Raw genomic sequence first — 15,993 nt, forward strand, 5'->3', positions numbered from 1 at the left:
TCTCTCGGCTGGCTTGGGAACGCCTTGGGGTTCCCCTGGAGGAGCTGGGGTAGGTGTGTGTGAATCAGGAGGTCTGGGCGGCTTTGCCCGAGCTGCTGCTCCTGCGACCCTACTCCGGATAAAGCAGAAGAAAATGGATGGATGGATGGACATTTTAACGGCATCTGAAGGAGGCCTTGGGTGTGTGTGTGTGTGTGTGTGTGTGCATGGGCTTTTCAATCAATCAATCAACTTGTTTCTTATATAGCGCCAAATCACAACAAACAGTTGCCCCAAGGCGCTCCACATTGCAAGGCAAGGCCATACAACAATCATGAAAAACCCCAACGGTCAAAACGACCCCCTATGAGCAAGCACTTGGCCACAGTGGGAAGGAAAAACTCCCTTTTAACAGGAAGAAACCTCCAGCAGAACCAGGCTCAGGGAGGGGCAGTCTTCTGCTGAGACTGGTTGGGGCTGAGGGAAAGAACCAGGAAAAAGAGATCGATCACTAATGATTAAATGCAGAGTGATGCATACGGAGCAAAAAGAGAAAGAAACAGTGCATCATGGGAACCCCCCCACAGTCTACGTCTAAAGCAACATAACCAAGGGATGGTCCAGGGTCACCCGATCCAGCCCTAACTATAAGCCTTAGCGAAAAGGAAAGTTTTAAGCCTAATCTTAAAAGTAGAGAGGGTATCTGTCTCCCTGATCTGAATTGGGAGCTGGTTCCACAGGAGAGGAGCCTGAAAGCTGAAGGCTCTGCCTCCCATTCTACTCTTACAAACCCTAGGAACTACAAGTAAGCCCGCAGTCTGAGAGCGAAGCGCTCTAATGGGGTAATATGGTACTACGAGGTCCCTAAGATAAGATGGGACCTGATTATTCAAAACCTTATAAGTAAGAAGAAGAATTTTAAATTCTATTCTAGCATTAACAGGAAGCCAATGAAGGGAGGCCAACACGGGTGAGATATGCTCTCTCCTGCTAGTCCCCGTCAGTACTCTAGCTGCAGCATTCTGAACCAACTGAAGGCTTTTTAGGGAACTTTTAGGACAACCTGATAATAATGAATTACAATAGTCCAGCCTAGAGGAAATAAATGCATGAATTAATTTTCCAGCATCACTCTGAGACAAGACCTTTCTGATTTTAGAGATATTGCGTAAATGCAAAAAGGCAGTCCTACATATTTGTTTAATATGCGCTTTGAATGACATATCCTGATCAAAAATAACTCCAAGATTTCTCACAGTATTACCAGAGATCAGGGAAATGCCATCCAGAGTAACGATCTGGTTAGACACCATGCTTCTAAGATTTGTGGGGCCAAGTACAATAACTTCAGTTTTATCTGAGTTTAAAAGCAGGAAATTAGAGGTCATCCATGTCTTTATGTCTGTAAGACAATCCTGCAGTTTAGCTAATTGGTGTGTATCCTCTGGCTTCATGGATAGATAAAGCTGGGTATCATCTGCGTAACAATGAAAATTTAAGCAATACCGTCTAATAATACTGCCCAAGGGAAGCATGTATAAAGTGAATAAAATTGGTCCTAGCACAGAACCTTGTGGAACTCCATAATTAACTTTAGTCTGTGAAGAAGATTCCCCATTTACATGAACAAACTGTAATCTATTAGACAAATGTGATTCAAACCACCGCAGCGCAATGCCTTTAATACCTATGACATGCTCTAATCTCTGTAATAAAATTTTATGGTCAACAGTATCAAAAGCAGCACTGAGGTCCAACAGAACAAGCACAGAGATAAGTCCACTGTCCGAAGCCATAAGAAGATCATTTGTAACCTTCACTAATGCTGTTTCTGTACTATGATGAATTCTAAAACCTGACTGAAACTCTTCAAATAGACCATTCCTCTGCAGGTGATCAGTTAGCTGTTTTACAACTACCCTCTCAAGAATCTTTGAGAGAAAAGGAAGGTTGGAGATTGGCCTATAATTAGCTAAGATAGCTGGGTCAAGTGATGGCTTTTTAAGTAATGGTTTAATTACTGCCACCTTAAAGGCCTGTGGTACATAACCAACTAACAAAGATAGATTGATCATATTTAAGATTGAAGCATTAAATAATGGTAGGACTTCCTTGAGCAGCCTGGCAGGAATGGGGTCTAATAAGCATGTTGATGGTTTGGATGAAGTAACTAATGAAAATAACTCAGACAGAACAATCGGAGAGAAAGAGTCTAACCAAATACCGGCATCACTGAAAGCAGCCAAAGATAACGATACATCTTTGGGATGGGTATGAGTAATTTTTTCTCTAATAGTCAAAATTTTGTTAGCAAAGAAAGTCATGAAGTCATTACTAGTTAAAGTTAATGGAATACTCAGCTCAATAGAGCTCTGACTCTTTGTCAGCCTGGCTACAGTGCTGAAAAGAAACCTGGGGTTGTTCTTATTTTCTTCAATTAGTGATGAGTAGAAAGATGTCCTAGCTTCATGAAGGGCTTTCTTATAGAGCAACAAACTCTTTTTCCAGGCTAAGTGAAGATCTTCTAAATTAGTGAGATGCCATTTCCTCTCCAACTTACGGGTTATCTGCTTTAAGCTGCGAGTTTGTGAGTTATACCACGGAGTCAGACACTTCTGATTTAAAGCTCTCTTTTTCAGAGGAGCTACAGCATCCAAAGTTGTCTTCAATAAGGATGTAAAACTATTGACAAGATACTCTAACTCCCTTACAGAGTTTAGGTAGCTACTCTGCTCTGTGTTGGTATATGACATTAGAGAACATAAAGAAGGAATCATATCCTTAAACCTAGTTACAGCGCTTTCTGAAAGACTTCTAGTGTAATGAAACTTATTCCTCACTGCAGGGTAGTCCATCAGGGTAAATGTAAATGTTATTAAAAAATGATCAGACAAAAGGGAGTTTTCAGGGAATACTGTTAAGTCTTCTATTTCCATACCATAAGTCAGAACAAGATCTAAAATATGATTAAAGTGGTGGGTGGACTCATTTACTTTTTGAGCAAAGCCGATAGAGTCTAATAATAGATTAAATGCAGTGTTGAGGCTGTCATTCTCAGCATCTGTGTGGATGTTAAAATCGCCCACTATAATTATCTTATCTGAGCTAAGCACTAAGTCAGACAAAAGGTCTGAAAATTCACAGAGAAACTCACAGTAACGACCAGGTGGACGATAGATAATAACAAATAAAACTGGTTTTTGGGACTTCCAATTTGGATGGACAAGACTAAGAGACAAGCTTTCAAATGAATTAAAGCTCTGTCTAGGTTTTTGATTAATTAATAAGCTGGAATGGAAGATTGCTGCTAATCCTCCGCCCCGGCCCGTGCTACGAGCATTCTGACAGTTAGTGTGACTCGGGGGTGTTGACTCATTTAAACTAACATATTCATCCTGCTGTAACCAAGTTTCTGTTAGGCAGAATAAATCAATACGTTGATCAATTATTATATCATTTACCAACAGGGACTTAGAAGAAAGAGACCTAATGTTTAATAGACCACATTTAACTGTTTTAGTCTGTGGTGCAATTGAAGGTGCTATATTATTTTTTCTTTTTGAATTTTTATGCTTAAATAGATTTTTGCTAGTTATTGGTGGTCTGGGAGCAGGCACCGTCTCTACGGGGATGGGGTAATAGGGGGATGGCAGGGGGAGAGAAGCTGCAGAGAGGTGTATAAGACCACAGCTCTGCCTCCTGGTCCCAACCCTGGATAGTCACAGTTTGGAGGATCCCAAAAAATTGGCCAGATTTCTAGAAATGAGAGCTGCTCCCTCTAAAGTGGGATGGATGCCGTCTCTCCTAACAAGACCAGGTTTTCCCCAGAAGCTTTGCCAATTATCAATGAAGCCCACCTCATTTTTTGGACACCACTCAGACAGCCAGCAATTCAAGGAGAACATGCGGCTAAACATGTCACTCCCGGTCTGATTGGGGAGGGGCCCAGAGAAAACAACAGAGTCCGACATTGTTTTTGCAAAGTTACACACCGATTTAATGTTAATTTTAGTGACCTCCGATTGGCGTAACCGAGTGTCATTACTGCCGACGTGAATTACAATCTTACCAAATTTACGCTTAGCCTTAGCCAGCAATTTCAAATGTCCTTCGATGTCGCCTGCTCTGGCCCCCGGAAGACAATTGACAATGGTTGCTGGTGTCGCTAACTTCACATTTCTCAAAACAGAGTCGCCAATAACCAGAGTTTGATCCTCGGCGAGTGTATCGTCGAGTGGGGAAAAACGGTTAGAGATGTGAACGGGTTGACGGTGTACACGGGGCTTCTGTTTAGGGCTATGCTTCCTCCTCACAGTCACCCAGTCAGCCTGCCTTCCCGACTGCACGGGGTCTGCCAGGGGGGAACTAACGGCGGCTAAGCTACCTTGGTCCGCACCGACTACAGGGGCCTGGCTAGCTGTAGAATTTTCCACGGTGCGGAGCCGAGCCTCCAATTCGCCCAGCCTGGCCTCCAAAGCTACGAATAAGCTGCACTTACTACAAGTACCGTTACTGCTAAAAGAGGCCGAGGAATAACTAAACATTTCACACCCAGAGCAGAAAAGTACGGGAGAGACAGGAGAAGCCGCCATGCTAAAACGGCTAAGAGCTAGTAGCTACGCTAAGCTAGCGGATTCCCAAACAGGGAATCCGACACTAGACAGGCTGTGGAGCAGCACAGGTAACGCACGACAACAGTGCTAAAAAATAAAATAAAATAAAAATAAAAATCCACTGGACAGGCTGTGGAGCAGCACGACAACAGTGCTAAAAAATAAAAAATAAAATAAAATCAAAATCAAAATCCACTGGACAGGCTGTGGAGCAGCACAGGTAACGCACGACAACAGTGCTAAATAAAAATCCACTGGACAGGCTGTGGAGCAGCACAGGTAACACACGACAACAGTGGTAAAAAATAAAATAAAAATCCACTAGACAGGCTGTGGAGCAGCACAGGTAACACACGACAACAGTGCTAAAAAAATAAAATCAAAATCAAAATCCACTGGACAGGCTGTGGAGCAGCACAGGTAACACACGACAACAGTGCTAAAAAAATAAAATCAAAATCAAAATCCACTGGACAGGCTGTGGAGCAGCACAGGTAAAAATCCACTGAACAGGCTGTGGAGCAGCACAGGTAACACACGACAACAGTGCTAAAAAAATAAAATAAAAATCCACTGGACAGGCTGTGGAGCAGCACAGGTAACACACGACAACAGTGCTAAAAAAATAAAATCAAAATCAAATCCACTGGACAGGCTGTGGAGCAGCACAGGTAACACACGACAACAGTGCTAAAAAATAAAATCAAAATCAAAATCCACTGGACAGGCTGTGGAGCAGCACAGGTAAAAATCCACTGAACAGGCTGTGGAGCAGCACAGGTAACACACGACAACAGTGCTAAAAAAAATAAAATCAAAATCAAAATCCACTGGACAGGCTGTGGAGCAGCACAGGTAACACACGACAACAGTGCTAAAAAATAAAATCAAAATCAAAATCCACTGGACAGGCTGTGGAGCAGCACAGGTAACACACGACAACAGTGCTAAAAAAATAAAATCAAAATCAAAATCCACTGGACAGGCTGTGGAGCAGCACAGGTAAAAATCCACTGAACAGGCTGTGGAGCAGCACAGGTAACACACGACAACAGTGCTAAAAAAATAAAATAAAAATCCACTGGACAGGCTGTGGAGCAGCACAGGTAACGCACGACAACAGTGCTAAAAAATAAAATAAAAATCCACTGAACAGGCTGTGGAGCAGCACAGGTAACGCACGACAACAGTGCTAAAAAATAAAATAAAAATCCACTGAACAGGCTGTGGAGCAGCACAGGTAACACACAACAGTGCTAAAATAAAATAAAAATCCACTAGGCAGGCTGTGGAGCAGCACGACAACAGTGCTAAAAAATAAAATAAAAATAAAAACGAAAGCGTTAGCAAGCTAGTTAGCTTGCCAACGCTGATGAAGGTTAGCTGATAAAAGAGCTCCGTCGCGATGCTTCGACCGTTAGAGGTCTTCTTTAGGCGTTGGAGCACGGTGAAAAAGTAAAAAAAAAGTAAAAAAGTCTTGAAAAAGACTGTTAATTCAAAGAACTCAAACAGCTCAGTTCAAACAGCTAACAGATACAGCAGAACACAGAAAATTGCAACTGTTGCAAATTGCAAAACTGAAGCAAATGCACACAAGCAGGAAAAAAGTTTTTGTGCCTCCAAAGTGTGTGTGTGAGTGAGTCACACACACACTTATGACTTGAGACTTGACTTAGGAGTTGCTAATTCATGACTTGAGAGTGACTTGATGGTGATTTACTCCCACCTTTGCTACAGACAAAGAAAAAGTGCACAACTTTAACTTCCTTCCTTATTATTCACTGGGGAAACCTGCTTCTTGCACAAAAACCCCCTACAAGGTCTGCCCTGTACTCCACTCTATAAAATAAAGACTGCGTAGAAGAATGTGCTGTATTTTGTGCATCAAGTTGATGAAGACTGTTTTCTGTGTGTGTTTGTGTTCTATCTGCTCACCCTCATGCCTCTGAAGGTCCTCCTCACTCATGGGGTCTTTGATTGACAGGTTAGTGAGGAGGGTTTTGTTTTCTTCCTGCAGTTGAGCGATCTGAGACAACAGGTCCTGAGCTTCTCCTCTCCAAACGTCCTCCACCAGCTCCAGTTCCTGTCCTCATACAGCACACACACACACACACACACGTTTTTTTTAAAGCATTTAAAATTTTAAAGCATTTTCATGGTTCATCGACATCAGACATGCTGCTACAGCCTAACAGACTGTAATAATAACACGCTCTGAACGGCCACCTGCACAGTTTCTAGGATTCTACACCATGACTGTTAAATACATTATTGTCATCTGATCATGCTGTGTGTGTGTGTGTGTGAGTGAGTGAGTGAGTGAGAGAGAGAGAGAGAGAGAGTCAGCAAGGTTACTGAATTTGGATTCAAATATACACTCAGTTGCCAGTTTATTAGGTACACCTTGTGAAAAGTAGCACCCCCCCCCACTCCCGCCCATGAAGAAGTGAAGGTCTGCCTCCTTAAATATCAATACCACCAGCCACTACTGCTGCGGCTTAACAGAAAAGCAAATCAACTAATACATTTACTTCAACTATCACCTCACATATTTGTAGTTTAAATTATTAGTCAGATGTTAACTTCAACACATTAAGTTTCAGCCAGCAGTTGGGAATTATACTATTTCTACTAATACAAACATACAAATGTAGTCAGAGCAGGGGTGGTGGCCAAGTGGTTAATGCGCTTGGTTTCAGTGCAGAAGGTTCCGGGTTCAAATCCCACCCCTGCCACATTTCTCCATGTAATGTGGAGTTGCATCAGGAAGGGCATCCGGCGTAAAACCTGTGACAATTCAACATGCAGATCCACCTTGGATTTGCTGTGGCGACCCCGAGTGCAAACAAGGGAGCAGCCGAAGGGACTTTTTTACAAATGTAGTCAGAATGATATCATCCAGCTAAAGCACCAACATATTGGGTTCCACCTTCTCACAACACACTTCATAATGAGTTTATGAGTTTACACACTAATTCAGTTGTTGCCCACTGTTATGGCAAATAAAGCTGTAAAAAGGAGTTGATTCATCAGTTAATTAACTGACAGAAAATTAAACAACTACCTTGTTTTTTTTGTTTGTTTGTTTTTGACAAGGTATTTACCAGGAAAAATCATGCTGCAGCGGTTATATCTTCTAACGTGTGAAGATGTTCTGCATCCCTTTGTTTTATGCCACTGTCATTTTACTTTAAAGTAGCGAGGTGCTCAGTAGAGTACAACAGACCGTTCAACCATACTGACCACAACGTCTGTCAAACCCATGGACCAAATACAGGAATTGTTTTATTTTACAACTATGGTTTATGCATTATATCACAAAAAAATGGATGAAAACAGAAAAAATTCTCTCTCACAATAGTGAAGCAAGAGACACACATGTAAAAATAAATAAAATAAAATTTGCTGGACATGCCAAAATTTAATGGATTCTTACTTCATCCATGCCTCACGGTTCAAATGATTTTCATGACTTTTTTGGCTAATCATGGTGATAATCTATGCAACTGACAGGCAACAAAAGCAAATTCTGGTGTAGAAAAATGAAGCAGATATCAGTAGTTTGGTGAGGTTAGCTACAATGATGATGCCACACAGCCAATATGCTGGTCAAAGTTTTTAATGTCTGCAGCTATGCCACCCATTTTTTAAAAGCAGCATCCAGTCTGTAAAAATATGCCTTAATCAATACCTGACTAAGGTTACATAGCCCGTTAGCCTTAGCTTGGCTGGGTAACAATGAGACAGTGCTCACACTTCATTTATACTGCCCAGATTATGCCCGTTGTGCCCACGCTCCATCTCTTTGCCCATTTATGGGTTGGCAGGTGGGTGGAGTCAGGCACTGCCAAGATGGTGCCATCGAGAGCTGCCCTATTTGAGGTTCAAATCTGCTCCACAAAAAACCCAGTCTATGTGTACAACCCCTGACGGAGGATGTTCATTCAGTTGTTTAATTTTGTAGAAAAAAAGCAGATCACACACATGACACAAAACTAAAGTCATTTCAAATGGCAACTTTCTGGCTTTAAGAAACACTATAAGAAATCAGGAAAAAAAATTGTGGCAGTCAGTAACGGTTACTTTTTTAGACCAAGCAGAGGGAAAAAAAAATATGGAATCACTCAATTCTGAGGAAAAAAATGATGGAATCATGAAAAACAAAAGAACGCTCCAACACATCACTAGTATTTTGTTGCACCACCTCTAGCTTTTCTAACAGCTTGCAGTCTCTGAGGCATGGACTTAATGAGTGACAAACAGTACTCTTCATCAATCTGGCTCCAACTTTCTCTGATTGCTGTTGCCAGATCAGCTTTGCAGGTTGGAGCCTTGTCATGGACCATTTTCTTCAACTTCCACCAAAGATTTTCAATTGAATTAAGATCCGGACTTTGCAGGCCATGACATTGACCCTATGTGTCTTTTTGCAAGGAATGTTTTCACAGTTTTTGCTCTATGGCAAGATGCATTATCATCTTGAAAAATGAGTTCATCATCCCCAAACATCCTTTCAATTGGTGGGATAAGAAAAGTGTCCAAAACATCAACGTAAACTTGTGCATTTATTGATGATGTAATGACAGCCATCTCCCCAGTGCCTTTACCTGACATGCAGCCCATATCATCAATGACTGGAAATTTACATGTTCTCTTCAGGCAGTCATCTTTATAAATCTCATTGGAACGGCACCAAACAAAAGTTCCAGCATCATCACCTTGCCCAATGCAGATTCGAGATTCATCACTGAATATGTGTAGCGGTTGCACTCTGCGTTGTGTTGCTATGACTCCACCCATTTGCTCCCCTCGGGACGCGAACTCACGAGCTCTGGCATGGGAGTCGGACTCTCTAACCAGAAGGCTAAAACCCAGGGCTCTGGCCTTGTGACCAGAGAATCCTTTTGAGCTGTTGGGAGTGAGGTTTACTAACTACATCTGAACAGCGACACCTGCTGGCCTCCGTTACACTCACCCCCCTAAACTCACTCCCATCCGGGTCACGGCACCATTGTAGCGGTTGCACTCTGCGTTGTGTTGTTATGACTCAGCCCATTCGCTCCCCTCGGGACACGAACTTACGAGCTCCGGCATGGGAGTCGGACAGAAAGCTAAAACCAAGGGCTCTGGCCTTGTGACCAGAGAATCCTTTTGAGCTGTTGGGAGTGAGGTTTACCAACTACATCTGCACAGCGACACCTGCTGGCCTCCATTACATATGACTTTCATCCAGTCATCCACAGTCCACGACTGCTTTTCCTTAGCCCATTGTAACCTTGTTTTTTTCTGTTTAGGTGTTAATGATGGCTTTCGTTTAGCTTTTCTGTAAGTAAATCCCATTTCCTTTAGGCGGTTTCTTACAGTTCGGTCACAGACGTTGACTCCAGTTTCCTCCCATTCGTTCCTCATTTGTTTTGTTGTGCATTTTCGATTTTTGAGACATATTGCCTTAAGTTTTCTGTCTTGACGCTTTGATGTCTTCCTTGGTCTACCAGTATGTTTGCCTTTAACAACCTTCCCATGTTGTTTGTATTTGGTCCAGAGTTTAGACACAGCTGACTGTGAACAACCAACATCTTTTGCAACATTGCGTGATGATTTACCCTCTTTTAAGAGTTTGATAATCCTCTCCTTTGTTTCAATTGACATCTCTCGTGTTGGAGCCATGATTCATGTCAGTCCACTTGGTGCAACAGCTCTCCAAGGTGTGATCACTCCTTTTTAGATGCAGACTAACGAGCAGATCTGATTTGATGCAGGTGTTAGTTTTGGGGATGAAAATTTACACGGTGATTCCATAATTTATTCCTCAGAATTGAGCGAGTCCATATTTTTTTTCCCTCTGCTTGGTCTAAAAAAGTAACCGTTACTGACTGCCACAATTTTTTTTCCTGATTTCTTATAGTGTTTCTTAAAGCCAGAAAGTTGCCATTTGAAATAACTTTAGTTTTGTGTCATGTCTGTGATCTGCTTTTTTTCTACAAAATTAAACAACTGAATGAACATCCTCCGAGGCCGGTGATTCCATAATTATTGCCAGGGCTTGTGTATCTACGAGGGTGAAAAAGTATTACGTCCCTGGTGGAGTGTTTTAACACAATAGTCTTGTTATTTAATGTATCTGAATAAAATTACAATAATTCAATCTGTGGGGTGGATTTGTGGAACGGTTTGGAACTGGAGCTCAAACAGGGCACCAATATAAATCTGTCTAAAAGAATGTACAAAAAATCTATCTAAGTAGTTACAAGGTTCACTAAAGTATTCAAAATGGTAAAAGAAATTGAAGAGTAAAAGTACTGTTGACTCATTGTAATTGTTTTCATATTACTGTTCGTAGTCTGACAGAAATGTTTTGTTTTTAATATTGACATGGTATAAATGACAGCTTCAGCCTTGACCTTTTTCGCTCATCTGCATGTATTTTTTTTCAGTATTTTCAATATTGTGCTTTTTTGTTTGATTTTATCTATTTATTCATTTATTTTCTGTTTTGCATGAGTTTGCTGATTGAAATAAATCAAATAAATCAAATCAATTCATGCTACACTACCGTTAAGATTTTTAATACATTTCTTTACGATCAATGGCTCTGATCATGTTGATGAGAGAAAAACATATTTCTCAATACCACTGTAATGTTTCCCAGGAGCTGATGATACAGTCTCTGCTGAAACAGGTTCCATAAACGTCCACTTTAGCAGTCATGAGACACAGTTAATGAGTCAACTAGTGACCGTGTTCACTGACCGTTGCAAAAACTGACACGAAGGCTTTTTATAACTTGACTCAAAGTGAATCACAGGCCTCAGTTCTGCGCTACAATCCTGTATTCAAAAACAACTACAGTTTGTCGACTGCCTCACTCAATAATATTCCTAATCCATTCATTGAATAGTATGTTCCAGCTTTCACCTCATGAAATATTCGACCATTGAACTCATAAACATTCATTTGTATATTGCAGTGTTTGCTGGTGGGTGCATAAATACTTATGTCAGCAGATTACGCGGAAAAAATAATATAAGTAAGAATACGTATGTCTAGATATGGTAAAATTATTGCACAGGATAAATTGCACAGATGTGCATGTAATAAAGCACAAAAGGTGACAGTAGATGTAGTTAATGCTAAAAACATTTTGAAGTATTATACGAGTACAGTCTGTCTGCAGTTGGAATAAATGACCTGCGGAGGCATTCTATCACAAAGCATTAATGTCAAATAATTGTATATTTATTATCCCCTGAGACTGTAACATGAAGAAGATGAGAGTCTACAATTGGCTCTGCACAGGACACCAGCTCATTGCAGCTGGCTACTTTCCCAGCCAAGGCTGCTGCCCATGGACAGCTGGGTGCACTGGTACAATGCAGATGGAACAACTCAAGGACACAGACAAATAGCCTGAAGCACACACCTGGAATTGGAAACAAACACCAGTCTATTTAGTGGCCATCTAACATGGAGCTGGACATCCAATTACCCATTACTTTTTCCACAAAATGGGGACAATCTCTCATAAGCTTCTTTTCCCTTTCTGATCATCTCTGATACCACAAAGCCACCTTCTCTTCATATGACTGTTGGGGAATCACTTCATCCTCCTTAACATCCAGATACATACAGCACAAAACCCTAAAATCTACCCAGGGGAGCAGTTATGGTGTAACCATCAGGTGTCTTTGAGGCCTCTGCAATTAATCCAAAATGCAGTGAAGCAGTTAAAACCTCTAATTGACTTAAGCGGGTTCAATCAATGGCTCTGGATTGTGGCTGTTCTAGTTTAAGCTATGCCCCTTAACTTATTTGACAGTAAACTGTGCTCTTCATATATATATAACACTTTTGAATAAATTTACTATGTTAAAGTTTAACATAATTGGAAAATTAATATTTAAAAACATTCAATAAATAGTTATAAATAGTTAAGATATGCACTCCATTTGAAAAAAATAGTGCAGCTTCAACAATCAGAGAACCAGGAGTAGTACACACAAAGAAAGAAGTCTATTAAAAAAACAAAACAAAAATACAGCAACAAAAACCCCCCAAAGTGTCTCTTGAGATGCAGCTTCATACGGCATCCAATAAGAAACTGCCGTGATTATCGCGAGATAAAGAGGGACATCAGGGTGTTGGAAGTTGTACAGGAGGCAACTGACCAATGTCAAGCTCAAAACTTAGCATTGTGCATAAACCATGATGTTGGGTAGTTTAAATGGCAATGGGTGTCATATGCCTAATAGCAATTCACAGTTTGCATATGGTACCCCATTGATGGCAACGACCTTATTCTAACCGAGGTAAGTTTGAAATAATCCTGATGTGGAATTATATTGCCAAACCTGAGGGGCTAGTTTGTATTATCAATGAGTGATTATGTTTACTAGAATGGGGACGTTTTGGTCCATATCTCCCTTAATATTTGTCTTGTCGCTTTTTAATGTGTTCCTCGCGTAATTCTCTTCAAGAATCATATACTGCAGGGGTTTTCAAAGTGTGGGAGAGTGACCCCCCCTCACAGAACAAATGAATAGCTGCTCCCCCAACGACACACAATTTCAACATCTTTGTGCATTTCTTTTTATTCTTTTACACAACTTAAACACATTTTAAAAGTATTTTTGTGTTTTTAAAGAACTTTCTATTCTTTCACACATTTTACACTTTTCAAACATTTGAACATGTTTTTAAAGAACTTTCTATTCTTCTAATTTTACCATTTGTCATATTTTAAACATGTTTTTTTTAAACATTTAAACATTTCTGTGTGATTCTAAAGTCTTTGGCATAACTAACACATTTTAACATAAATAATAAGGGATGGGTATCGATGCCATTATCGACTCTCCTTATCAATACCGCCTGTGAATTTTCTGTGTACTAAAATTAAGATTTACAGGTTTTCTATGTTATTAACATTTTATTGAGTCTTAAAGTAAATAAATATGAAATTGGTCACTGGATCCTTGATCTCTGGACATAAATAGAAATAAACAAAATCTAGTTTTTCTCAAAAGCATTTCCTTTTAGACATTAATGGCACGAATGTCACTCCGTACCTCTGAGTTGAGCTCAGCCGGCTGCACGTCACCATCAGCGTAATTCATAAAGAACGCAGGACGTCTCATTTTGGGAGGAAAAAACTTTAATCTGTTGTAGTTTGTTGTCTGTGTTACAACATTTGGAAAGAGGTGTCATTTGATTTAAAAGGTGATTCGCTTTGAATTTATTCATTCTGGCCAGACTCTAACTTGACTCAGCAGAGAGCAGTGCAGCGTTTGGAGCTGTGAGAACAGAACGGAGGACAATTCTCATTTCTTACCTGCAACAAGACAAGAGTCCCAGTTAATGACTTTAATCCACACAAAAGTGACTCACAATTGACATTTTTAAATGGCTTTGAGAGGAGTTAAGAAGCAGACTTGCCGCTTCTGAAAAGCAGTGAAGCAATGAACCAATGAAGCAGTGCTCCGACCCACTGCTTCATTGGTTCAAGCTTCAAGAACAGCCGCTGCAGAAGCGGTTGATTACAAACCCGCTTCAAGGTCTGTAATCAACATAAAGAAATGATCATTTTCCCAATAAAACACCCTCAAAAACAACAGCCGCTTTGAAGGACCGATAAAAGAATTGTTAAGCAAAAAGACTATTGATGTCAGTGGATCAAATCATTTCTTAACGATTCTTGAAAAGAACCGGTCCTCAATACCCATTCCTTCCACCCCCCGAAGTTTGAAAATCACCGATATACTGAATTTTATCAGCAGCTCACTAAAAAAGGGTAAATTTGTGCTCTCTGAGGCACTGCAGAAGTGTCATTGATCAGCGGAGGCCGGCCGGCTGCCAAAATAGTGTGATTTTACATTATGTTCTGATATGTAAATCTAGATCCTGTAGTCAGTGTCGTGTACATGCTATCTACATGGTAACATTCACTAGTAAGTCCCTTTGGCTGTTCCCTTGTTTTCCCTCAGGGTCACCACAGCAAATCCAAGGTGGATCTGCATGTTGATTTGGCACGTTTAACACCGGATGCCCTTCCTGATACAACTCCACATTCCATGGAGAAATGTGGTGGGGGTGGGGTTTGAACCGGTAACCCTCTGCACTGAAACCAAGTACACTAACCACTTGGCCATCACAGTGATGTATTCCAGGCTGACTCGGTTAAAATTAAATTTCGGGACTATTTACCCCTTTTCAGTGTGCTGTTGATAAAATTCAACATGTGACTCTTGAAGAGAATTACGTGAGGAACACATTAAAAAACATTAGCACGTCAGGACAAATATTAAGTGAGATATGGACCAAAACGTATGACATTAGTACATGTGGTTCCCGAGACTGTCATGGTTTCGAGATCGTATCGGTACCGCTGGTACAGAGGTCGTGTGGTTCCGAGGTCTCCAGCCATAAACATGCAGAAGAACCCTGAGTGAAAAAAAAGTAAGAAACCAAAGGAACTTTGAATGTCTGTCTGTCCCACATACTAAGAACAGCAGTGAGAATGAACCATCCTCATCACCATGGAGACGATCTGTCGCATCCTGTCACACAACAGGAATGATTCGTTTTTGTCCAGCAGACAAGCCGGAAGTCTGCCCCCTACAGGCGCTATGCCACTTGTAAAACACTTGACGAAGAAGCCCGATTTTAGAAACTTTAAACAGATTAAGACAGAACCGAAGCCCTCGGCTGTGTGTGTGACTGTGAGACCTTTCGGTGCCTCCTCTCCTTCTCCAGCCGCTCGCTCCTCTCCAGACGCAGCCTGTCCAGCTCCAGACGCAGCTCCTCGGTCTCCGGACTGATGCTGCTGCGGCTCACCAGCACCTCCAGGATCTCCAGCACTCGGACCACTTTGGGCATCAGCCTGGACAGAGCCTCGCAGCCGTACTGGTCGATGATCCTCTCGAACTCTTGGCCCACCACCGCCGCGATGTCGTACACGTCCATGACCGTGAGGTCCGCCACATTCTTCTCCAGGGCCGAGCCGAAGTCCTCCATGTCTGCTTCCTGTCCGCTTCCCGCCGCAAACTTCCTTCCTCCGGGAGACTAAACTGCGCCGAGTCACACTCGCTGTATCCTATTTACAAGGTAAACGGCAGAAAATACACTCTAACTATCCGGCAGAGTGTTTTGAAATAGACTCTGTTTGGGACAAATAATATCGTTTGTCCCATCGCTGTCCGGTCAAATCTGTCCCCCGTCTGTGGTTGGAGCGTCACGTAAGCAACACGAAGAACATACACCTTCCGGTTGCGCGTTTCACAATAAAGCACTGCTCGATGGCTGCGCTGGAAAGTTTTATAAGAGTCTTCAAATTCACAGGGAACATTCTTGGGACACAGGCCTTGGACAAGTTCAGAGATGGCTAACCTTGACCTATTTTAAGTGG

General features: G+C 41.5%; 1 protein-coding gene across 2 annotated transcripts in view; it reads right to left on the reverse strand.

The window, feature by feature from the left end:
- Nucleotides 1-15,743, reverse strand: part of rilpl1 (Rab interacting lysosomal protein-like 1) — a 43,916-nt gene extending 28,173 nt beyond the window's left edge. Inside the window, exons 1-2 of one of the 2 annotated variants that reach the window (XM_034192581.1) lie at nt 15,315-15,743; nt 6,528-6,675 (exon numbers count right to left, since the gene is read on the reverse strand). In XM_034192581.1, the coding sequence (XP_034048472.1) occupies nt 6,528-6,675; nt 15,315-15,602 (436 nt within the window). In that variant the 5' untranslated portion in view covers nt 15,603-15,743. The remainder of the gene's footprint in view (nt 1-6,527; nt 6,676-15,314) is intronic. The other variant, XM_034192582.1, reaches the window with a different exon arrangement.
- Nucleotides 15,744-15,993: the final 250 nt, after the last annotated feature.

This window comes from Thalassophryne amazonica, chromosome 17 (assembly GCF_902500255.1).
Source record: "Thalassophryne amazonica chromosome 17, fThaAma1.1, whole genome shotgun sequence".
NCBI classification, from domain to species: Eukaryota; Metazoa; Chordata; class Actinopteri; order Batrachoidiformes; family Batrachoididae; genus Thalassophryne; species Thalassophryne amazonica.